This window comes from Patagioenas fasciata, chromosome 7 (genome assembly GCF_037038585.1).
Source record: "Patagioenas fasciata isolate bPatFas1 chromosome 7, bPatFas1.hap1, whole genome shotgun sequence".
In the NCBI taxonomy this organism is placed as follows: Eukaryota; Metazoa; Chordata; class Aves; order Columbiformes; family Columbidae; genus Patagioenas; species Patagioenas fasciata.
In genome coordinates this window covers 26,555,028-26,573,662 of record NC_092526.1, presented here as the reverse complement: position 1 = coordinate 26,573,662, position 18,635 = coordinate 26,555,028, and the positions used below count along the sequence as shown (strand labels likewise).

The window sequence follows — 18,635 nt, the reverse complement described above, 5'->3', positions numbered from 1 at the left end:
TTCCACCACAGGACTGAGGATGCAGCATCCACAGAACACATTTCTCTAATGGCCAACTGTACAAAGAATACTTTGCCCTTTGAAACATTCTATAATAATTTGCTCCTCTTTTCCCTTCAGAAATCCTTCTGCTTCTTTCAATGTATTTTATATAGTAATTTAGGTGGGGATTTTTTTGTTTGTGTTAAAGGAAAGCTGTGATGCTTTCTTTTCCATTGCATCTTGCTTTAATTTAGGACTCCATCTCATTTTTGCATTCTGATGGGATATACTTTGGGAACCTCTCTTTAGTTTTAAGCCAGGCTTGTTCAAATTTATGTCCAGATGTGTTATAACACACTGTAACCATTTTCAATCACAAATGTAAAAGATAATCTCTGAGGTCTTTTTCACTAAATAAAGTGCTGCTATTTTATGATCAAAGGAACTGATTATTTTTGCCGTTAATTTCAGTAATGTGTTATGAGGAAACCTATTGTGTTCACATATTAGGGCTATAACATCATAAATGAATAAAACATCTTGGCCTTATTTCTGATACCAGCAACAGCCGCTCTCTGTAAAAAGACAGAGCATCTATTGAAATGAAAGAACTAAAAGTGACAGACTAAGCCAAGGTCACTGCTAAGCCTCTAATACGAGCGTGAGGGAAAGAGAGAAGGGCAATTTGCAGATAGTACTGTAAAAGCACTTAATGTGATCATAGCTACATAAAACACATCCGGTACATAACTGGGAAACAAAGACTGTTTCGTTAAAGATTTTGCTGATTAAGGCCCATTTGTAGCAAAGAATCAAGCACCTAAAGAAGTATCTGATTTTGTTAAAGTTTCTAGCACTGAAATGCACCAAGGGATTGTGTTCTTCAAAACTGAAATATGTTCACTTTTTTTGGTATGTACTTTCTTTCTTTGGCATCAAGTCAAAGCAAAGGAAGGCATAAGATATACCCTCCTATAAGTATTTTCCCCTAGAGATCTAATAATACAAGTTAGTAGGACTCACATTCAAAAGAAGATGCAGCAGAGCTGTGGAACTGTTGGGTTTTCAAAGATGCTGAAAATGTAGAGGGATTCAAGGGGGAGAGCAGGGAACATACCAGGAAGGAAAAGCCACCAAGGGACACAAGGTACATCTGGTTGAGAAAATCTTCTAGACTGAAAACAGTCAGAGGCTACCTAAGACAAGCGCTCCTGGAAGTACACAGGCTTGTCCTTTTCGTGCCTCTTTCTTCCCAACGCATCCGGGTTTTGGAGTGTGATAAACGGTTTCTTCATCTGATACAGTACAGCTGCTGGTATGGGGTTTTTGCAGTTCCTCTGGCCTTCCCAGGCTTCATTCTTCCAATTCTCTTTCTATTCCTGTTGATGTTATTCAGGGTTTACTTCTCCTGACATATTTCAGGTGAATATATAGGAGAGATATTTGCACATGAGAGCAATCTCATTCTCTCAGTTTACGGCTATAATAAATCCACTCTGAGAGAAAGGAAGATCTAACCTCCTAAGATTTTTGGTTTAGTCAATCACTGTACGGTTTCAGTAAGTTATACAAAACGAGCACATGGGACAAGAATAACAGACACTTATTCCAAGTTTCCAAGTATGTTATTTGCAAGATACGTAAGCTTACAAAATATTTAAGCCTCCATTACTCATATTCAGGTGATTTTTAAAAAGAGGCATAAACATCACAAAGTAAGTAGAAATCAGCTTTCAGAATGCCTGAGACAAGTTTTTGACACTTGTTATTCCTCACATCTGACTAAAGAACTATGAAAGAAAGCATTCATAAAAATATACTAATTTATATATGTAGATTCTTTCTGTTCAATCTATTTGCTAAACAAACAACCTATTATGACGACACTGAATTGCCAAGGAAAGTACCACTGCTTGACCCAGAGTTCATCAATAGTAAAACCTCCCCTGCATAAAAAGCAGTTGAGGAGTAACTAGTAAATAAAGTTACTGCCAGTCCTTACATTTAAATTTTTATCTATTTTTTCAAGGGCTCTATCAACAGGATATATTATACAAGTATGGAGCTCTTTGAGTAACAGCAATGGCAAGCCTAAAGTTCAATCACATGGCTCTCAAAAAAAGTGTTCAGAAAATTTAAAGCCAGCCAGTTTATGCTGTTAAAGTAGTTTTTGTGTGTGATGGAAGTGGTATTTTAACATACATCAAAATGTAAAGCCAACAAATACTCTGCTAGCATAACAGCAAACCGCAGGAAGGGTAGGCATGGCTTTTCAGCAGTGCTTTGTAAATAGATTCTGCCCAGACAGACGTCCAGTAAGAGGTGCTGTGAAGGCAGAGTGCTCCACCAGCTCTTTCCTCCAGAAGTGTCAGAGCCACAGCTCCACCGCACTTCTCATGGTAGGCACTTCAGTTATGAGGCAAACAAGATGATGCAGACGGGTACATGTTGCAAGGGACAGGAACAAGGTTTATTACAGAGGCTTTTCTTTCCTTGCTTATGATCCTTTATAGCCTGACCTCATGTGTGTGTGCCTCCTCCTGCTCCCACACAAACTGTCCAGTCACTGAAGTGAATGAAGATAGCGCTATTTTATGATTCAGATGACATCTCATTTTCCCCATAAGTGACTCATTCACTTTACATCAGATAAATTTTGGGTAACTTTCATCGATAGGAACAACTCAGCAGCAAGTCACACTCAGGTGGGTTCCATTCTATCACGGTGCTCATTTCTAATATAGTCTAAATACCCTAATTAAGGCCTTTGCTTTCATTTTTAATTGAGCACTTATTGACTGAAACTCTGTCAGCTGCCAGTTTAAGCTTTTGTAACTCCTAAGATGGAGAACTTTTAAGAGGCTAGGTTCAAGCCTGCCCTCACGCAGAAGGAACAAGCAGCAGCATGTTGCTACTCCAAAGTACACTGAACGCTCCATGACAGAAGGCTTATTTACAAGCAGCCACCACCTGTGCTCATGGTCAGAAATGCAGACAGACAAGCCAAGCCAAGAGGCTTGAACAAGACGTCAGGGGAAGTGCTGCAACAAGTGGAAAAGAAAGGGTGAAAACCAAAAAGGGACAGCAAACTATTGCTTCTTGGCCACAGGAAGTCATCTGTCAGTAACTACTGCCTCTTTCTTCAGCTAACTTATGGATATTCAACGTATTTAAATACACAAGGCAGCTGTCCTGATGTCCAAATGAAACACACACACAAAAGTTTCATACCACAACCAAGCCCCTTAAACCTGACAGGATGTAGAGGCACTCCCTCTCTGCCTATTACCTCTGTTTTACAAGCTGAAATCACAATGAGTTATCCTGTCACTCCTCCACTGTAAAATGCAAATAATTAACAACGCTGATATAATTGTTGAAAAGATTTAACCTATTTAAGTAAGCAAAACAGAGCAGTCTTATATACAACATACCAGCCTCTAAGACAAAATATAGAAAGCCATTTTCATCCTTAAATATTATTAAATTACTTTTATTCCCATTTAAAATATACAACTTTGAAAAATTATGCAGCATACATTCAAATATTAATCGAATTTCTAAGTATCCCATTATCCTATTGCTGACCAGTTTAACCCAATGATCTGTCAACACTGCTTATTTATGGCCAAAGGAGAAAAACCTGCATAAAGAAAGATTTATATCTGGTATTGCAGCTTTTCCTTAAACACTTACAGTTAGAAGTCAATTTCAGTAGGCCTCTTTCTCCAAACACTGCTGCTTGTTCCTATAGGAGAAACATTTCACAAAGATCCCAGAAAGTGCAAAAAAAAAAGTCGAGTCAGCTATTTTAGAAATAGCATTTGAGATACAAGAGTCAATTTTGCAGTGTCAAAAATAATCATTAAAGCTAATATTACCACCCAGAAGCAGTTCAAGAAAGCACACCAACAATGCCACAAATCTTAATGGTCTTTAAGAAGTAATTTAGAAGCATTAGGGAAAAAAAAAAAAAAAATCAATACAAACAGTATCATTAGCACAGCAATAGTGTTGCCAATACTATTAGGAGTATGGCAAGGAAGCGTAACCTACAGCATCCTTGAAAAAGCACCACCACTGAAAAATCTTTATGGCGGGGACTCGAATTTTCAAAGGGCACATTGGCTTCATTTAAGCCCAACATAAGTGCCCCTGCAGGGTATGAGGCTGCTCTGCTTTGAGGCAACTTCCTACTGCATAACTGTGTTATTTATAGAACACCACTGAGATGACAGGCATTTTTTAGGCTCTAACGTCCCTGCTCTGCAGAGCTTCAAGCCTTTGCTAATGTATGAAACACAGAGGGGCAACAGTCAAACGGCAATGAGTGAAGTATCGAGTGTATCAAATCAGTTAATGGATGGGTAGGAGATAAGAACAGTAGGGGAAAAAAGTTCAGCTGCTGAATTTTACACTGCATGAAGTATAGAAAAAGAAATTGTAACTGCAGTTAGTCCTAATGTGGCTGAAGCCAACATCATCACTTCTTTATCAGGACCAGAGAGAAAATATTTATTACTACTAGTAAATGAAGTTGGTATATCCTAACTTAACAGAGAAAAATCAGCACAAGTATTTCAAAGTTCATAGTTTTTATTTACAGTTTTGTTGGCAAAAGGCGGTGGGAAAGTTTAAAACATTTTAAACAGGGGGCACCATGTTGTACTGTATGATGTATCAGTTCACAATCACTATCTTCAGTATCCAGCTGATCAAATCAAGCTGATCACCACTTCAAGAAGCATAATCTGCATCAGCTCCATTAGAGTATGCTGCCTAAAACCACTTCAGGCAGTTTCTAAATCAACACAATCACTAATAAAAATGCAGTTCTGGTGAAGAATGTATACTTTGATTTTTATACTGTACCTGATATCAAACTGCCCACTTACACTTGCATACTGGCAGAGCAGCTACACTTCCTACTTTTAGTGGAAAGATACAATCTCATTTTCTGCAAATTCAGCTGGCAGGTAATTCTGAACTAATCTGAATATTTTACTGTGAGCATAGTCAAGACTGGAGTAGATGAGACTGAAGGAAAATATTCCTGGTACATGACGTGCCCATCAGAATCAGCTGGGTAACCATAAACATCCTGTTTAAGAATTCTATTCAAGAAGGAGAAAAAAAATGTAGTCAGTTTTCACTTTATCACATGAATTTAACTTGTCACTTGAGCTTTTAAATTCATTCTTCTAAATCAAGAGTGTTTAGTTCTTCTTCTAGTTCATCCAAGTCCTCGCCAGTAAAAAGATTTTCATCAACTGGAACTGCATCAATTACTCCATTTTCCAACTCCCCATCTCCATCATTATCTTCCTCTAAATCATTTTGCTCACTGCTGTTTACATCACCACCAGAGGCTTCACTTAATTTATTATCTGAAAATAAAAATAGTTCTTACATATTTCAGTGTCATACATTTTTTAATCACTAATTCACAATTCCACTAAACAGGCTTTAAAGTTATAAAAATAATAAAGAAGTTACTTTTTTGAAATTTATGTAGACTTCCATTGGTTAAATTGCATGTACCTGATTAATATACAGGTTTGGATCATCAGTTACTAAAACAGGTTAAAAAAACCTCCTCCAACTCCTGTTTTCAAACTCTACAAGCTGCTCGCATTCACTGTCTGCACTGAAAGGATTCAGTGTCTTAAAGACCAGGGCCTGCATTCCACAAGCAGACCAGGATCAATGCTTTGCTCTAAGAAATTAGAAGCTGATTCAAGCCAGCTAGAAAAACTGAAGAAAAGCTTGGGCTTTGTTATTATTCATTTAAACATTTACCAAATCTGGAAAAAAAAAAAATAAGTGTGGGGGGGAACTGCTAAAACAAACATCTTGAGGATCTACCTGAAGCAGCCATAACGCTAGCTTTTATTTAAACTTGAATTCAAGAATATAAGAAGTGCATAGAATTTACTTGAAGCTGCTTCTTTAGTAACTACATGTATCATTAATAATAACTTGACTTCCCCACCTTTTCAAACAAACACTTATTTCCAGCAGATCAATAATTCATTTCCATCTACCTTTTGGGAGGCTCTTAACAATTCAATCCCATATTAATGATGCCGAAATAATGAACTTACCATCTTTTTCCACAAAACCGTATGTGCTGAATCGCTCAGGACTGGCCACAGTAATACCAGTCTCATCTACAGCCTTTGGGACGTAGAGGTTCAAATCTACATCATTTATGCAGACAGGGTCTTCCACCTGAAAAATAAGCCAAGATGCTTCACGTGAATTACTTTGCTACAGAAATTCTTATTTCTGCGGGATTTCTACATATTTTTTAATCTTCTTTTTGAAACCAAAATTTTGACAAAATGTATACCGTGTAGCAGTGTTAAATTAAGAACCAAGATTATTGGTTGCGCTATAAGAGCAAAAATGAGAAGTTTTCAAACTTGAATGTAACTTGAAATATTATTCAAGCTAGTACTGTTATTTACCTCGTCATCATCTCCCGTTCCTTGAATGTAACGGGTGTCATCTGCTTCTTCGTCATCAGCATCAACCAACTCTGGTCGGAACTCAAATACTTCACGTCCACTAATCTATTAATGAAAAAAATTATATTAATCACTTTATAGATGTCATACTGCTGTAATAAAAAAAAAAAAGGCAAAGCAATTCCAGGCCAGCTACCTTATCACAAGAACTAATTTACTCTTTCTTCTTGCATTAAGAATTGGACTGTAGAACGTACCACCAATGCTTTGCCGGCTTTAAAATCTGCTTTCCTCCTCTCCATATCTTGCTCAGCCTTATCAATTTTTTCTTGTCTTTTTCTTCTCTTCCATGCAAGAAAACACTCTAGAGTAATTTTGGTAACATTTGGTCCTAAGGCAGCACGCTGTCAAATAAAGAGACTGATTAATGCTAGAAATTGTTTCCAAAGGCTATAACAAATTAGAGACTTAATTACCCCTTTCCAGAAACTAATTAAAAACATTTCTTTCTAACTCCTTCTTCACTCCCACCACCGTTAAACATGTACCATCAACTCAAAGTCTGACTCAACACGCAGTTTTCCAGTTAGCGAGATGAATGGACATGAAAGTTAACGTGAGAAGTGGAAGAGGACAGAAACCAACAACAGCTCAGGTTCCTCAAATTGAGGCTGCCAGGCAGTGGGGACAGAAACCAGCAGAGCAGCAACCTAACGCCTTCAGAAGGCCCTTTTCTCTTGGTGTTGCTTCCTTGTCACAGAGTTATGAGAGAACGCTACAGGCAGTGAGCTGGGGATAACAAAGGCCCATAAAAGCAGTTGTAGCAAACAAAGGGAACACAGCAATAAGAAAAGCCTTCTAAAAAAGATTAGCGAACCTGCACGAAATATGCAGCTATAGTTCAATCTATTCACTAGGTAATAGTTTCTAACCAAAGACACAAATCAAACATTTTGCATCCTTCACCCTCAAGCTCGTACAGCTATAAAAACAGTTCATACTTTTAAATTATTAATTAGGAAGTTATTTGCAACTGTCCCCTCAGAATACCGAAAACAAACACCACCCAAAGGTACCTGTCTGAGAACTTTACCTCTTTTTCTATTAGATCTTCTAAAGAAATTTCATCTTGCTTTTCCTCCTTCTTTTTGTCTTTTTTTAATACAAAACCTGGAGGGAGAGCATGGCGATACATGCAGTTGTCTCCTCCGCCTGGACAAACCCAGAACCAACCATACTTGTTGTTTTCAATAGCATCAAGAAAATATTTGCAGACCTGTATAAAACATGAGTTGTTAGCACTACATTCTCTTTTCATCCCCAGCAATTTACACTACACATATGGCCACTACCTGTCAGAAGTACAGTAACTCAAAGCCAGTCATGCTAAAAACAGAAGAGGCACATGAAATGCATTGTTACTAAAAAAGCAGACAAAAGAAGTGCAAATTGTTATCTATAAGGCATGTAGTCAACAGTTTTTTTCCCATTAATATAATCTCAATTTAAAAAGAAAGGTTGATTCAGAAGACTGGCAGTTATGTATGACTACAAACCCCAGAGTGCCTGTAAAAGCACAGGGACAGCCTTTTTCTTCTACTCACCAACAGCTGTGTCATTTTAATAAAAATAAATTGAACCTGCCTCAGGTGTTAAACCTTCCAGCTTAAGATCCTGAGATAAAGATGCCATTCTGGAACTCTTATCAAGCAATTCACAGTTCAAACTTGGCCATGAAGTTTAACTTTTGCAGTATCAATAGAATATTTAATTATTTGGTATTGAAAACAAGGTAAAATACTTCCAAAGAATGAAAAAAGAGGTTGCGATATTATACCATTTAGTCCCCAAACTGAAGAATATTCTTGAAGTTAGAGGTCAGGAACCACTAATAACTCCATCAGTAAATTCCACCTTATAGGAGACAAGTAGGATGCCCTAGATATATTACTAATTTCTTTCGCATCTCTGTTTTGAAAACTATTCATCTACTACCCATTTCTATTTAACAACAGAAATAGAAAATACCTTGTGAGGGCTGAAAGAGCTTTGGGGTGTGGGGGTTTTTTTTAATACATTATTAGTAATACCATCAGCCAAACTGTATATTCAGAATATTGTTATAATATTCCATTCAAAATCTTTAGATAATGATAAACATATCTAATACCAGTCTGCAGTTAACTCTCTTTACTACAGCTCACTTAAGAAAAAAAAAAAGACATACTATTTGAGTTTTGGGTTTTTTCTTTTCCGCCTCACCATGCTTCTTGTTCACCACTTCTTCCAGCTTTTTCTCATCCCAATTATCCATTGTATCTAGATAAAGACAGACAGTTTCACAAAAATTCCAAATGCTAAAAAATGTTGTCAAGTATGCTCTTCTCCCTAACAGCAGTTTTAATATGCTGTTTTTACATTTTAGTTTATAGAATGGAAAATAAATCAGGTCTTTATAATGAAGTCTTCAAAATCTCCTATGCTGCTCAAAAGTCTTAGAAACTTATAGAAGAAAAAAATGAAGACAACTGAAAAGAAGGTTGGTGGCTAATCTCCAGAAATACAGATCATTTAACTTGAGGGTCAAGAGAGATAACACCAACTTATGTGTTTTAAAGTTAAAAGAACATGCTATTAAAAGAGCAAGATCACCAATGGCAACAGCAGTAGTGAATCTATGGGATCCTATAATATTAATTTAGGCTAAAATTCAAAAATAAAGACCAAGACATGATGAATTGTGGGAAAACAAAATAAATTATTTTGACTGTAAAATCACTAACCCCTGCTAAGTTAAAGTAAAATCCAGAGCCAACAAATCATCTGGGAAAGGAGATAAAGTCACAGAAAATACTCCAAAGTATGCTGAATTCTAGAACTGTGCACAATGGGGCAAACACATTTTCTGGAAGGCAACTATGGCTGCTCATTACGCTGCCTCCTTTTGCACCTCTGTTTTACACAACTTAGAAGAAGTCAGCAAGTCTAAGAAAGACCAAATACTGTACAACCTGCTACTTGTATGACATAATACATCACACAGTAGAATTTAAAAACTACCATACAATATCATTAAGTCATACTTCTTTTGTAAACAAGGTCTAAAGAATACTTGTGAACAAACAAGTTTCACTGTTCATAATTTTGAACATGGTGGTATGGATTGTCTCGGTCACTGATCAGAGTCTTCAGCATCAAAACCACAACACGAGGAGACTCAATCATGGAAATCCAGTTTCAGAATCAGAATAGTTCAGTAGCCATTTTCTAGAAGTATTGTACCTTTTTCAAGGTCTTCATCTCTTGCATCAATGTAGACGCTTCGTTTTTCACACTTTCTTTCCAAAGACAAATCATGAGAAAACTTGCATTTGTCTCCTTTAGTGCATTGTCCTTGCTTGAAGAAAGCGCAAACCACAGATTTGGGGTCAGCACCTGCATGAAGAAAGTTTTTATATTTTAATACTATTTTTAAGCAAAAGCTATGTGTTAGAGGTTCTGAGAACAACGTTGGGGATCATACAATCTTTACAATCTATAGAGAATGAAAACACTTTTTTAAAAAAATGAAAGTTGTTTAAGGTGAGGTTTATCAAAAGTAAATACTTAATGTCCTGAACATGTCATATTTACTTTGTATAGCATGATATTTGCATTAAGTATCAAAGCTGGCACTTGACTGTTTAAAGACATACAGATACCACTGCACCCCAGTGAATTATTCATTCATATAAATGTAATACATATGAGATATCACTCTGTGCAACTTCTTCCCTATACAATAAAGTATTTTTGCCTCTAATACACAGCAAAGCATCTATTGGATGTCAGCGTTTCCTTAAGAGATCAACACCACACTGGAATAAATTATAATATTCTAACCTGCGCTCATTCAGACCACTTTTTTTTCTTTAATAATAGAAATAAGATGGCTACTCATAGCCTCCAAAATAAACAATTTTTGTTATACTATGAACTATTCAATCAACCTAACTACAGTTTAAATAAATATCATCCCAAAGGAATTATTTCACCATTAGGAGGCAAGAACAAAAGCGTGAAAGCAGGTAGAAACTTATTTATGACACACAACTAAATCAGAAATACTTTACTTGTAATATTTGTTAACCTAAGATTTCAAACTTGAGTTTTTCACTTGCTGATTTTATTCTTGGTGCAGGTCACCAGTGACACCTGTCTGAAATCTTAACTAAAAATCTGCTTTTTTTTGGTGGTTTTTTTTTTTGTTTGTTTGTTTTTTTAAACACTGAGTAGATCCCTAAAGAACTTCACATAATATAGCTCTCCTTGTTGGCAATCTTGACAGAAAGCCAAAGTTTTAATTACAACAATATAAGTCTTCTGGAATGACTTCAAGTCAATAACTATTATATTTGGAGAAAGCTGACCACTGCAGATCATAAACAGAAAACTGGCCTTTGTTGCTGGTAAGTGCCACAATGAACAAGTATCAGGTTTGCTTTCAAAGCTTATATGTAAACCACACGTGTTTAATAAAAAATTATTGCACATAATTTCATTAGTTCCAGAAGATTAACAAAGGAAAGAGTTCATCACATGACATTTAGTTCATTCCTAAATGTGTTTTTTTGTTTTGTTTTGTTTACGTCCCACATGGTAGCCAATTGCAGAGTTTCCTAGAAGGATGAAACACTCTTGAACTTATATTTCATGACAAAACTAGTTTGTTCAATAACTGAGTTCAAGTAAGATCACATTTCCAAACCCAAGTCCTACTGTTAATTGTAAGGTGGGACAGAAGTAACTGGAAATTTTTTACAGTTCTGATTTGAACACAAGTTTTCTGTGAAGACAACAGTGATCATATTTTATTCCTTGTCATACCTGCATGTTCTTGTTTCCCTGAGTAGACAAGCTGCTTTAAACAATACTATCATGCATACCAAAAAATCATGCCACTCAACCAGAAGCATCTAATTAAGGAAACTGTATCTATAGCTTCCCTGTCAATATTGATGTAGCTCTTGATATCCTAATGACCTAGTAACCCCAAATGAGTTACTGAAAAAAATATCAAATCGTTACTGACAAACTACTTGGTACACTAGACAGAGAAGGAAACAGACATATCTACTCCATTAAAAAATGAACTGGCATTTTTAAATGATTATTTTACCTGAAGTTATATAGGAATAAGAGAACATAAGTTAAAATAATTTAGTTACCCGCACCTTTGCTAATTTTCTGTGCAGCAACTACAGGTTTGAAGAGTTCATTTAATTCTTGTAATTCTTTCTTCTTATCTTCTTTTTTTAATTTCTTCTCACTTTCTGTTTGAGCAGCCTATAATGACCCCAAATTTGAAGTTATTACTATAAAATTAGAATGACATTACTCGCTTCACATGAACTGTACATTAAGGTCTGTGATTCTGTGAAACCATTCTAAATTTATAAGGGGAAGAGGGAAAGAACCTGCAACTTTTGCATTTCTCCAAATTCCTGCCCTTGCGTGTGTGGCCAGTGTCATCTAGCAGTACCGCCCTTTCAGACAGAAGAGATTCCAAACGCAAATTGTCAGGGATGCGAGATGCTGGTAGGTACCATGAGGTGACATGGTTACCTTTATTCCACCTTTACAGGCGAGGAAATCAAGTGAAAGATATTGAGACTGGGAGAGGAAATTGCTCTTTTGTGACACATTAGCAGTTACTTCCAGATCTGTGCAAAACCCATCTCTCTTTAGTCCCCTCTGTGCTGCTTTGCTCTTTCTCTTCACATATCGCCATAGCAATTTCAGGAAATCTGTCCTTCGAATTTGATAACCAATTTTAGAACACTGTAGGTCTGAATTTATATCAATTCGACATATCAGTGTTTCAGTGATAACCACTGGTTTATAAGACTTTTTTTTACAGATACTAGGGGTCCAAGACTGAACAACAAGCTCACCAAGGAAAGGAAGGTTTATGAATAAGAAAAAAACCTGACTCTGACTTACTCTTTTTGGATAAGCCAGAAAAGGCCTGTATCTATACCACAGCAACAGAGAGGGATGAAAACAGAGTACAGAGGGAAACATTATTAAATAATTCAACTCTTTAAGGGAAGGCAGTGAAACTAACACCACTATACAGGTATGTGGTCTACTTTATTTGTAAAATACGGTGTAATATTAAAAAATGAGCTTTGTTCTTATGGTGAATTGGGATAACATACACCAGATGGTTTTAAAAAGGAACTGATTAGTTTGTTCAGTTTTCACACTGTAAGTTCACAAATCCTATTTTATGTAACATACAGACCCACACATCAACTATGAAGAGTAGTACTTTAAGAAAGCTTTTGTTTCACCCTAGTGTTCTAGAAAGCATGAAGATGAAGCTTGCCTCTTTTTAAAACAAACACACACAAACCACAAATATGGACACCATTTCCATTTGCTTTTAAGTGTTCTTTCCTTCTCAGAGACAACCCTAACTGAAAACTATTTTACAAAATAAGAACTGTATAATCAGTTCTAAAAATTAGCTTCCGACATCCATCAGTCAATAGCTATGAGCATTTGAGAAACAAATTATTTTCAGTTGGTTAATTTACATACTGGTATTCCTACACATGATACAGATTCAGAGATTTCATACAGAAGTTTCAGAAGAACTGTCTGAGTAACACACACATAGAATTATAAGGGACATCAAGTAGTGCTTTCCACTACAAGAAATTATTAGATCTGATGACCCACATATCAACTTTACAAGTGAAGTCGTACTTGACATTTGTTAGTTAATACTTGTGTTATTTACGGAATTTAACATACATTATGACATCATGAATTTAGCTGATGCAAGTGTCATTATTTTACAGGCTTATTCATAGAACAGGAAGCTGTGTAAATACTCACCAACCAGCTTCCCCAGCACTCAGGAATAGGAGACCTGGCTCACTGCCATTACAATAATATTTTCATGAAATCTATGCTTTCTGATTAAGTAGAATCTAAACATTACAGTTTACTTCATTATACAAAAGAAAACCAGAGGAGTAGACAGTGGCTCAAAAATTCAGTTTCTTTGACCAGTTCGCCAAATAGATGCAGGCTTGTCATACTTTTTTCCACTTTTTATTAAAATAAATAGTAGAAAAACGAGTACACAAGGGCCTATACTTTTTTATTTTTCTCTCAATTTCAGTTTTAGTATTAGTAACAACTACTCTTATTTTTAACTGTTCACTATTTCTTAGATCAGGTGGGAATTAAAGGGGAAAAAAAAAAGAATGTCCAACTGTACTTTGCTGATTGCCAATTTCCACAATTTAATTTCAGCTACACCTTAAACTTGATACTTTTAAAATACTATGTAAACAAAAAAACCCCATCCTTATTAGTTGAGTTTAGGGAGGAATGGCTGGGTGGGTTTTTCGTTGTTGTTTTATTTTAAAAAATCCAACAAAATCCCATCCTGTACAGAGGTACCTAATTCAGAGTTAGACAAGCTTTGCAAGAGGACCGTTAGTTAAATCTGTGCTAGTCACAATACATTAGGCAAGTAACATCTCAGCTTTTTTCTACTTAAGTATTATATGACAATTTATAATTACAAGAAAAGATTATTTGTCTACAGAATAGGAAAACATTACACAATAAGTGCTTACCTGACGTGGATTTTGCTGACCGAATTTAACCTGGTGAGTCACAGCTTTGATAAATTTCTGTTGCTTTGCACCTTTTTTATTCTTTAGACCAAATGTTTTATCCTAAATCAAGAGATAAATACAGCCACATTAGTTGAAACAAGTTTAAGTTGTTAGCAAAACAAGACACACCTGCCACTCCTGCCAGGTTTTCAGTTAAACACAGACTGTCTCCTCTAGCAACACACCTAATCCAAGAAACGCTACAGACAATATTTAGATCCCTCGCACCATCTTTAAAATTTGCTTTTCCAAAGAAGCTATTAAATGTTGCTTTTGTGTGAGCTGTTGCTTTTATCACCAGACCTACTTGTGTCCAAATATGAGTGTGAGTATACACACACAGTGTCTCGAGGCCCCTCAAAGCAAGAGCACAAGATGTTTTTGGTGACGAATCAAATAATCTCTGAGGAAAATGTGAACACAGAATAGCTGTAAAATACTGCCTTTTTTCCGCTGCTGTCTACCTGAAATCACTTATTACTTTTATCTTCAAGTATTCACATATAAATGTTACATATTTATTATGCAGACAAACATTGCCCCACGTAATACATTACTTTTTATTTTCAAGTATTTTAAGCTTTTCATTTTCCAACTGTACTAATTTGAAGAAGTCTTTCCCCTCTGTCAGGTCCAGACAGGTGCATGAACTGCCTAAACTCCATTGCAACATGTTTCTGTTTACCACCTGAACCAATTCTTCCTCTTTATCTCCAGTTTTATTGTTAAAGACAGATTTCTACACCAAACCTATTAAAAACTTCATTTAAAAAGCTCATTCTCACAGGAGCATGTGAAGTAGAAATTATTTTCTGTACTAGAAATACCTTCATTAAAAACTTATCCCTACCTTTGACACTAGTATTTTTTTCCTTCCAGCAACAACAGATGTTCATCCAGTGATAATATCTCAATTCAAACATACTTCTAGAAACCTTAAAAATCCAGAATTATATTCTAAAAGAATGGCAAAATAAACAGTTCCAAGTTTCCAGAGTTACTCTGTTTTCATTTACAATATATCCCCTCTCAACAGCAGCTGGTCCTCTGTTACTTCATGCTAATTTGAAGAGTCTGCAAGTTGTCAAAATAACTAGTCAGGAAAGAAAATACATAGTTCATACACGTGATTTCCGTGACAACTGCCAGATGGAATACATAATCCCTATGTATTCGAATTATGTAATAGATTGTTGTTAATAATCAATGCACGTTTTCCCCCCTTTCAGCTGTTTTTTGGTTTGGTTTTGTTGGGGTTTTTTTATAATTAAAACCCAGAATTCTCCTACATAGCTAGATTCAACAAGAACATCAGAAACACTGAAGCCAACAGAGAGTGAGAACAATGACTGCAACCTAACATTTTCAAATAATGTAGAAATAATATTTTAGAGTGCTAGATCAAAAAGAACACTTGCATTACACGGATATTCTGCCTGAACAACTGAGCTGCTTCTATCTTCCATGCCAATAGATACAGGCAAACATTTCATTTTCTTATAACTGTTCTCTCCTTGTACACTCAACATCGCTTTCTTTTGTATAGCGGAAGATTTGCATGACCATCCTAATAATTACCACACACATACCCCTCTAACAGCTTCTTTAAAATCTGTTTTACCACGGAATTGAGCATCAGTGAAGATCACTGAATGGTTTGGGTTGGAAGGGACCTTAAAGATCATTTAGTTCCAACCCCTCTCATGGGCAGGGATACCCTCCACTAGACCAGGTTGCTCAGAGCTCCCTCCATCCTGGCCTTCAACACTCCCAGGGATGGGGCATATACAGCTGCTCGGGGCATCCTGCTCCAGTGCCTCACCACCCTCATGGGGAAGAATTCCTTCCTTATATCTAAAGAGAATGAGATATTAGTGATTAATGTTCAAATTATTTCATATTCAACTTCAACAAAAGACTTACTAAATTATTACTCCAGGAAGTGCCTCCTGAGCCACACAGGTGCAACTGTATCACAAAGACCCAAAACAAACTACACACAGGTTTTAAACTGAGTGAGAAATGCAAAACTACAGCTCGAAAAACCAGGCTCAGAAAATATAGGAACACACAGAATAAATACGTGGAAAAGGGAAAGGAAGAAAAAGGAAGAGTTCTCTGGTCAAATCACCTTCAGTCCCAAACCAGCTCTGCCCAGAAGTCGTCCCGGCTGAAACCCCGATCCCCAGTCCAAGAAGGGCAGCGGCAACCAGGACAACTGACAATAAGATGGGCAGTGACCCCACAGCTCCGCAGCCGCCTACAGAACCTGCACCCCCGGAGCGGTGCTGCTGGGCTGGGCTGCGGCCCCACTCAGGGTGGGTGCGCACACCGCCCCGCAAACACCGGCTTCGGGCTTCACGACCATCACCGCAGCCGCTCCGGCTGGAGAGGCAGCCCGCAGGGGTTCAGGGAGCCCGGCGGCAGCGCCCCTACCCGCAGCCGTGTCACGGCACAGGGAAGCGCAGGAACTGCGCTGCCCGCGTCCCGGTGGACCCGCGGAAAGTGCCAGGCCCCGGGAGCGGCCCTCTCGGTGTCGGCAGCAGCCGTCTAGGCCCAGCCCGGCCCTGCTCGCCTCACCTCGATGATCTTCTCCTTCTTCTTCTGGTCCGCCTTCTTGCTGCCCCCCGCCGGCTGCTGCTGCTTCTTGGGGGGCATGGCGGGGAGCGCAGCGGCCTCAGCTCTCGCTCGAGGACTCTCAGGGCCGGAGCCGCCGCGGGGCCGCAACTGATCCGGCGGCCGCGGGGCACGCTGGGAAGGCAGCGCGGGCAGGGCGCGAGGGCCCAATGATCTCCCGGCAGGCAGCGCGTGGCGGAGCGACAGCCGGGCGCTCCGCCTAACGTCACAGAGGGGCGGGGCATCCGAGAGTGGGCTCCGCCCCCCGGCGGGCAGCTCCGCCCCCATGGGCTGAACCGGGGGCCGGGCGGTGCGGGGGCGCCGTCGCCGCTGGGATGTGTTATAGATTATAAAAGCCGGCTTTGTGGTCTGACTATGTTCAACCTGTCATTTTAGTAGTTCATGTCCTTCATCGTTGCAAGTTCACATGATGAATTTTGTATTTCGATCACTTGTTCAGCTAAGAAATAATTAAGCCAGTTCTGAGACTCAATCAAAAGAAAAACACAAAACTTAAAACTTGCTAAGGCCCAATTCTGTACTGACATATAGGGAGCTGCCCTAAATTTTGGTGCGGGTTCGTTTTTAGCAAAGGCTGCAGATCCTTTTGTACCCGACTGCCTTTTTAGATAAACAAGAGCAGAAATAACTTCTTGCCAGTGAGATCTGGTAGATTGAGACTTCAATGAAAAATGCTATTGCCAATAAATCACCATGTACTACCATAAATATTGGGGAGGAAAAAAGTGTGCAAGATGACCCAATATATATTTTAGTAATCAGTCATATCCAGAACCTGTAGTGTGGAGCAGGCAAATCCATCTTTGTTGAGATTGTACTTCTTTATGACACATATAATTAAAAGATTCATTCTTCTAAGACTGAAGAACAGTATTTTATTTCTAGTTTCTGGGAATTTATGGAACTTAGTTCTAGTTTGCATTCAGCATTAAATTTTGAACTAGCTTAGGCTAGAATTGTGAGTAAATACAAGTCAGTACTATCTACAATATTGAATTAAAAAAAAAAAATGGAAATACCCGGCTTAACATGACTCAAGCTTCTTGATTTTTTTCTGTTTTCTTTACTGTACCTTAAAAATTAAGATCACTACTCTAGTTCTTATTAATTACTTTATGAATAGTTTAATGAATGGCAAGGGAATGATTAACTTAGAGGTGTTTATGAGTAGTCAAAGGGCCCATTGTACTTTACTGACTATTCTGTTTCACTATGTTATGTGTGCATCTTTCACCATTAAAGAAATGAACCAAATTCAATACATTGTACTGTTCTTTCCACAAAAGTGTAGATCTAGCCATGTATTTCTGTTGAGTGGGAAAGGTGAGTATGAACTTAAAAAGCACAGCCGAAGAGCTGCAGTTTGCACCCAAATGAGCACAAGAAGCAGCTTCCAATTCCTTCCTTCTCTGTCAGAAACCAGCTTTACAGTTGTGACTCCCGCTTTACAGTTGTGACTCACCTGAGTATTTGTTCTGTATTTGAATAATCCACCTCCACCCCAACAAGGACACTCATTTAGTCATCTTCATCTCTTCAGCCACCTGTTTTCACATTTGTGCTAAACCCCAAATTTTAAGCTTCTGTCCCTCTGAGAGACTTTCTTGAAACTAAGTTAGTTTCAAAGCCGTCAGAAAGAGCCTGACAAAGACAACACAGGTGTTGTTTCTTGTCCTTTTAAGAGTCCCTCACTAACACAGCCTCAACAGGACCAGCAACCTGTTTAAGCCACCCCACCACATACTTCTTCAAGCCCCACCAGAAGATAAAACCAAACTTCACTGGTTAAGTCAGCTGGAGATGTTTTGGCTGATAATGAGAGCCTCCTGGAAAACATGATCATGAGGGAAAGGCAGGGGTTATATAG

The 18,635-nt window shown here is 37.9% G+C and overlaps 1 protein-coding gene across 1 annotated transcript; it reads right to left on the bottom strand.

Moving 5' to 3' along the window:
• Window positions 1-4,560: 4,560 nt before the first annotated feature.
• On the bottom strand, window positions 4,561-16,920 carry ZC3H15 (zinc finger CCCH-type containing 15). Its single transcript, XM_065841093.2, has 10 exons — window positions 16,712-16,920; window positions 14,090-14,191; window positions 11,666-11,777; window positions 9,735-9,887; window positions 8,680-8,771; window positions 7,546-7,728; window positions 6,710-6,856; window positions 6,453-6,557; window positions 6,087-6,213; window positions 4,561-5,369 (listed from the first exon to the last, which is right to left on the bottom strand). Exons 1-10 carry the CDS (start codon window positions 16,787-16,789, stop codon window positions 5,176-5,178), a joined length of 1,293 nt encoding a protein of 430 aa, XP_065697165.1. The 5' UTR covers window positions 16,790-16,920; the 3' UTR covers window positions 4,561-5,175.
• Between the last annotated feature and the right edge of the window lie 1,715 nt (window positions 16,921-18,635).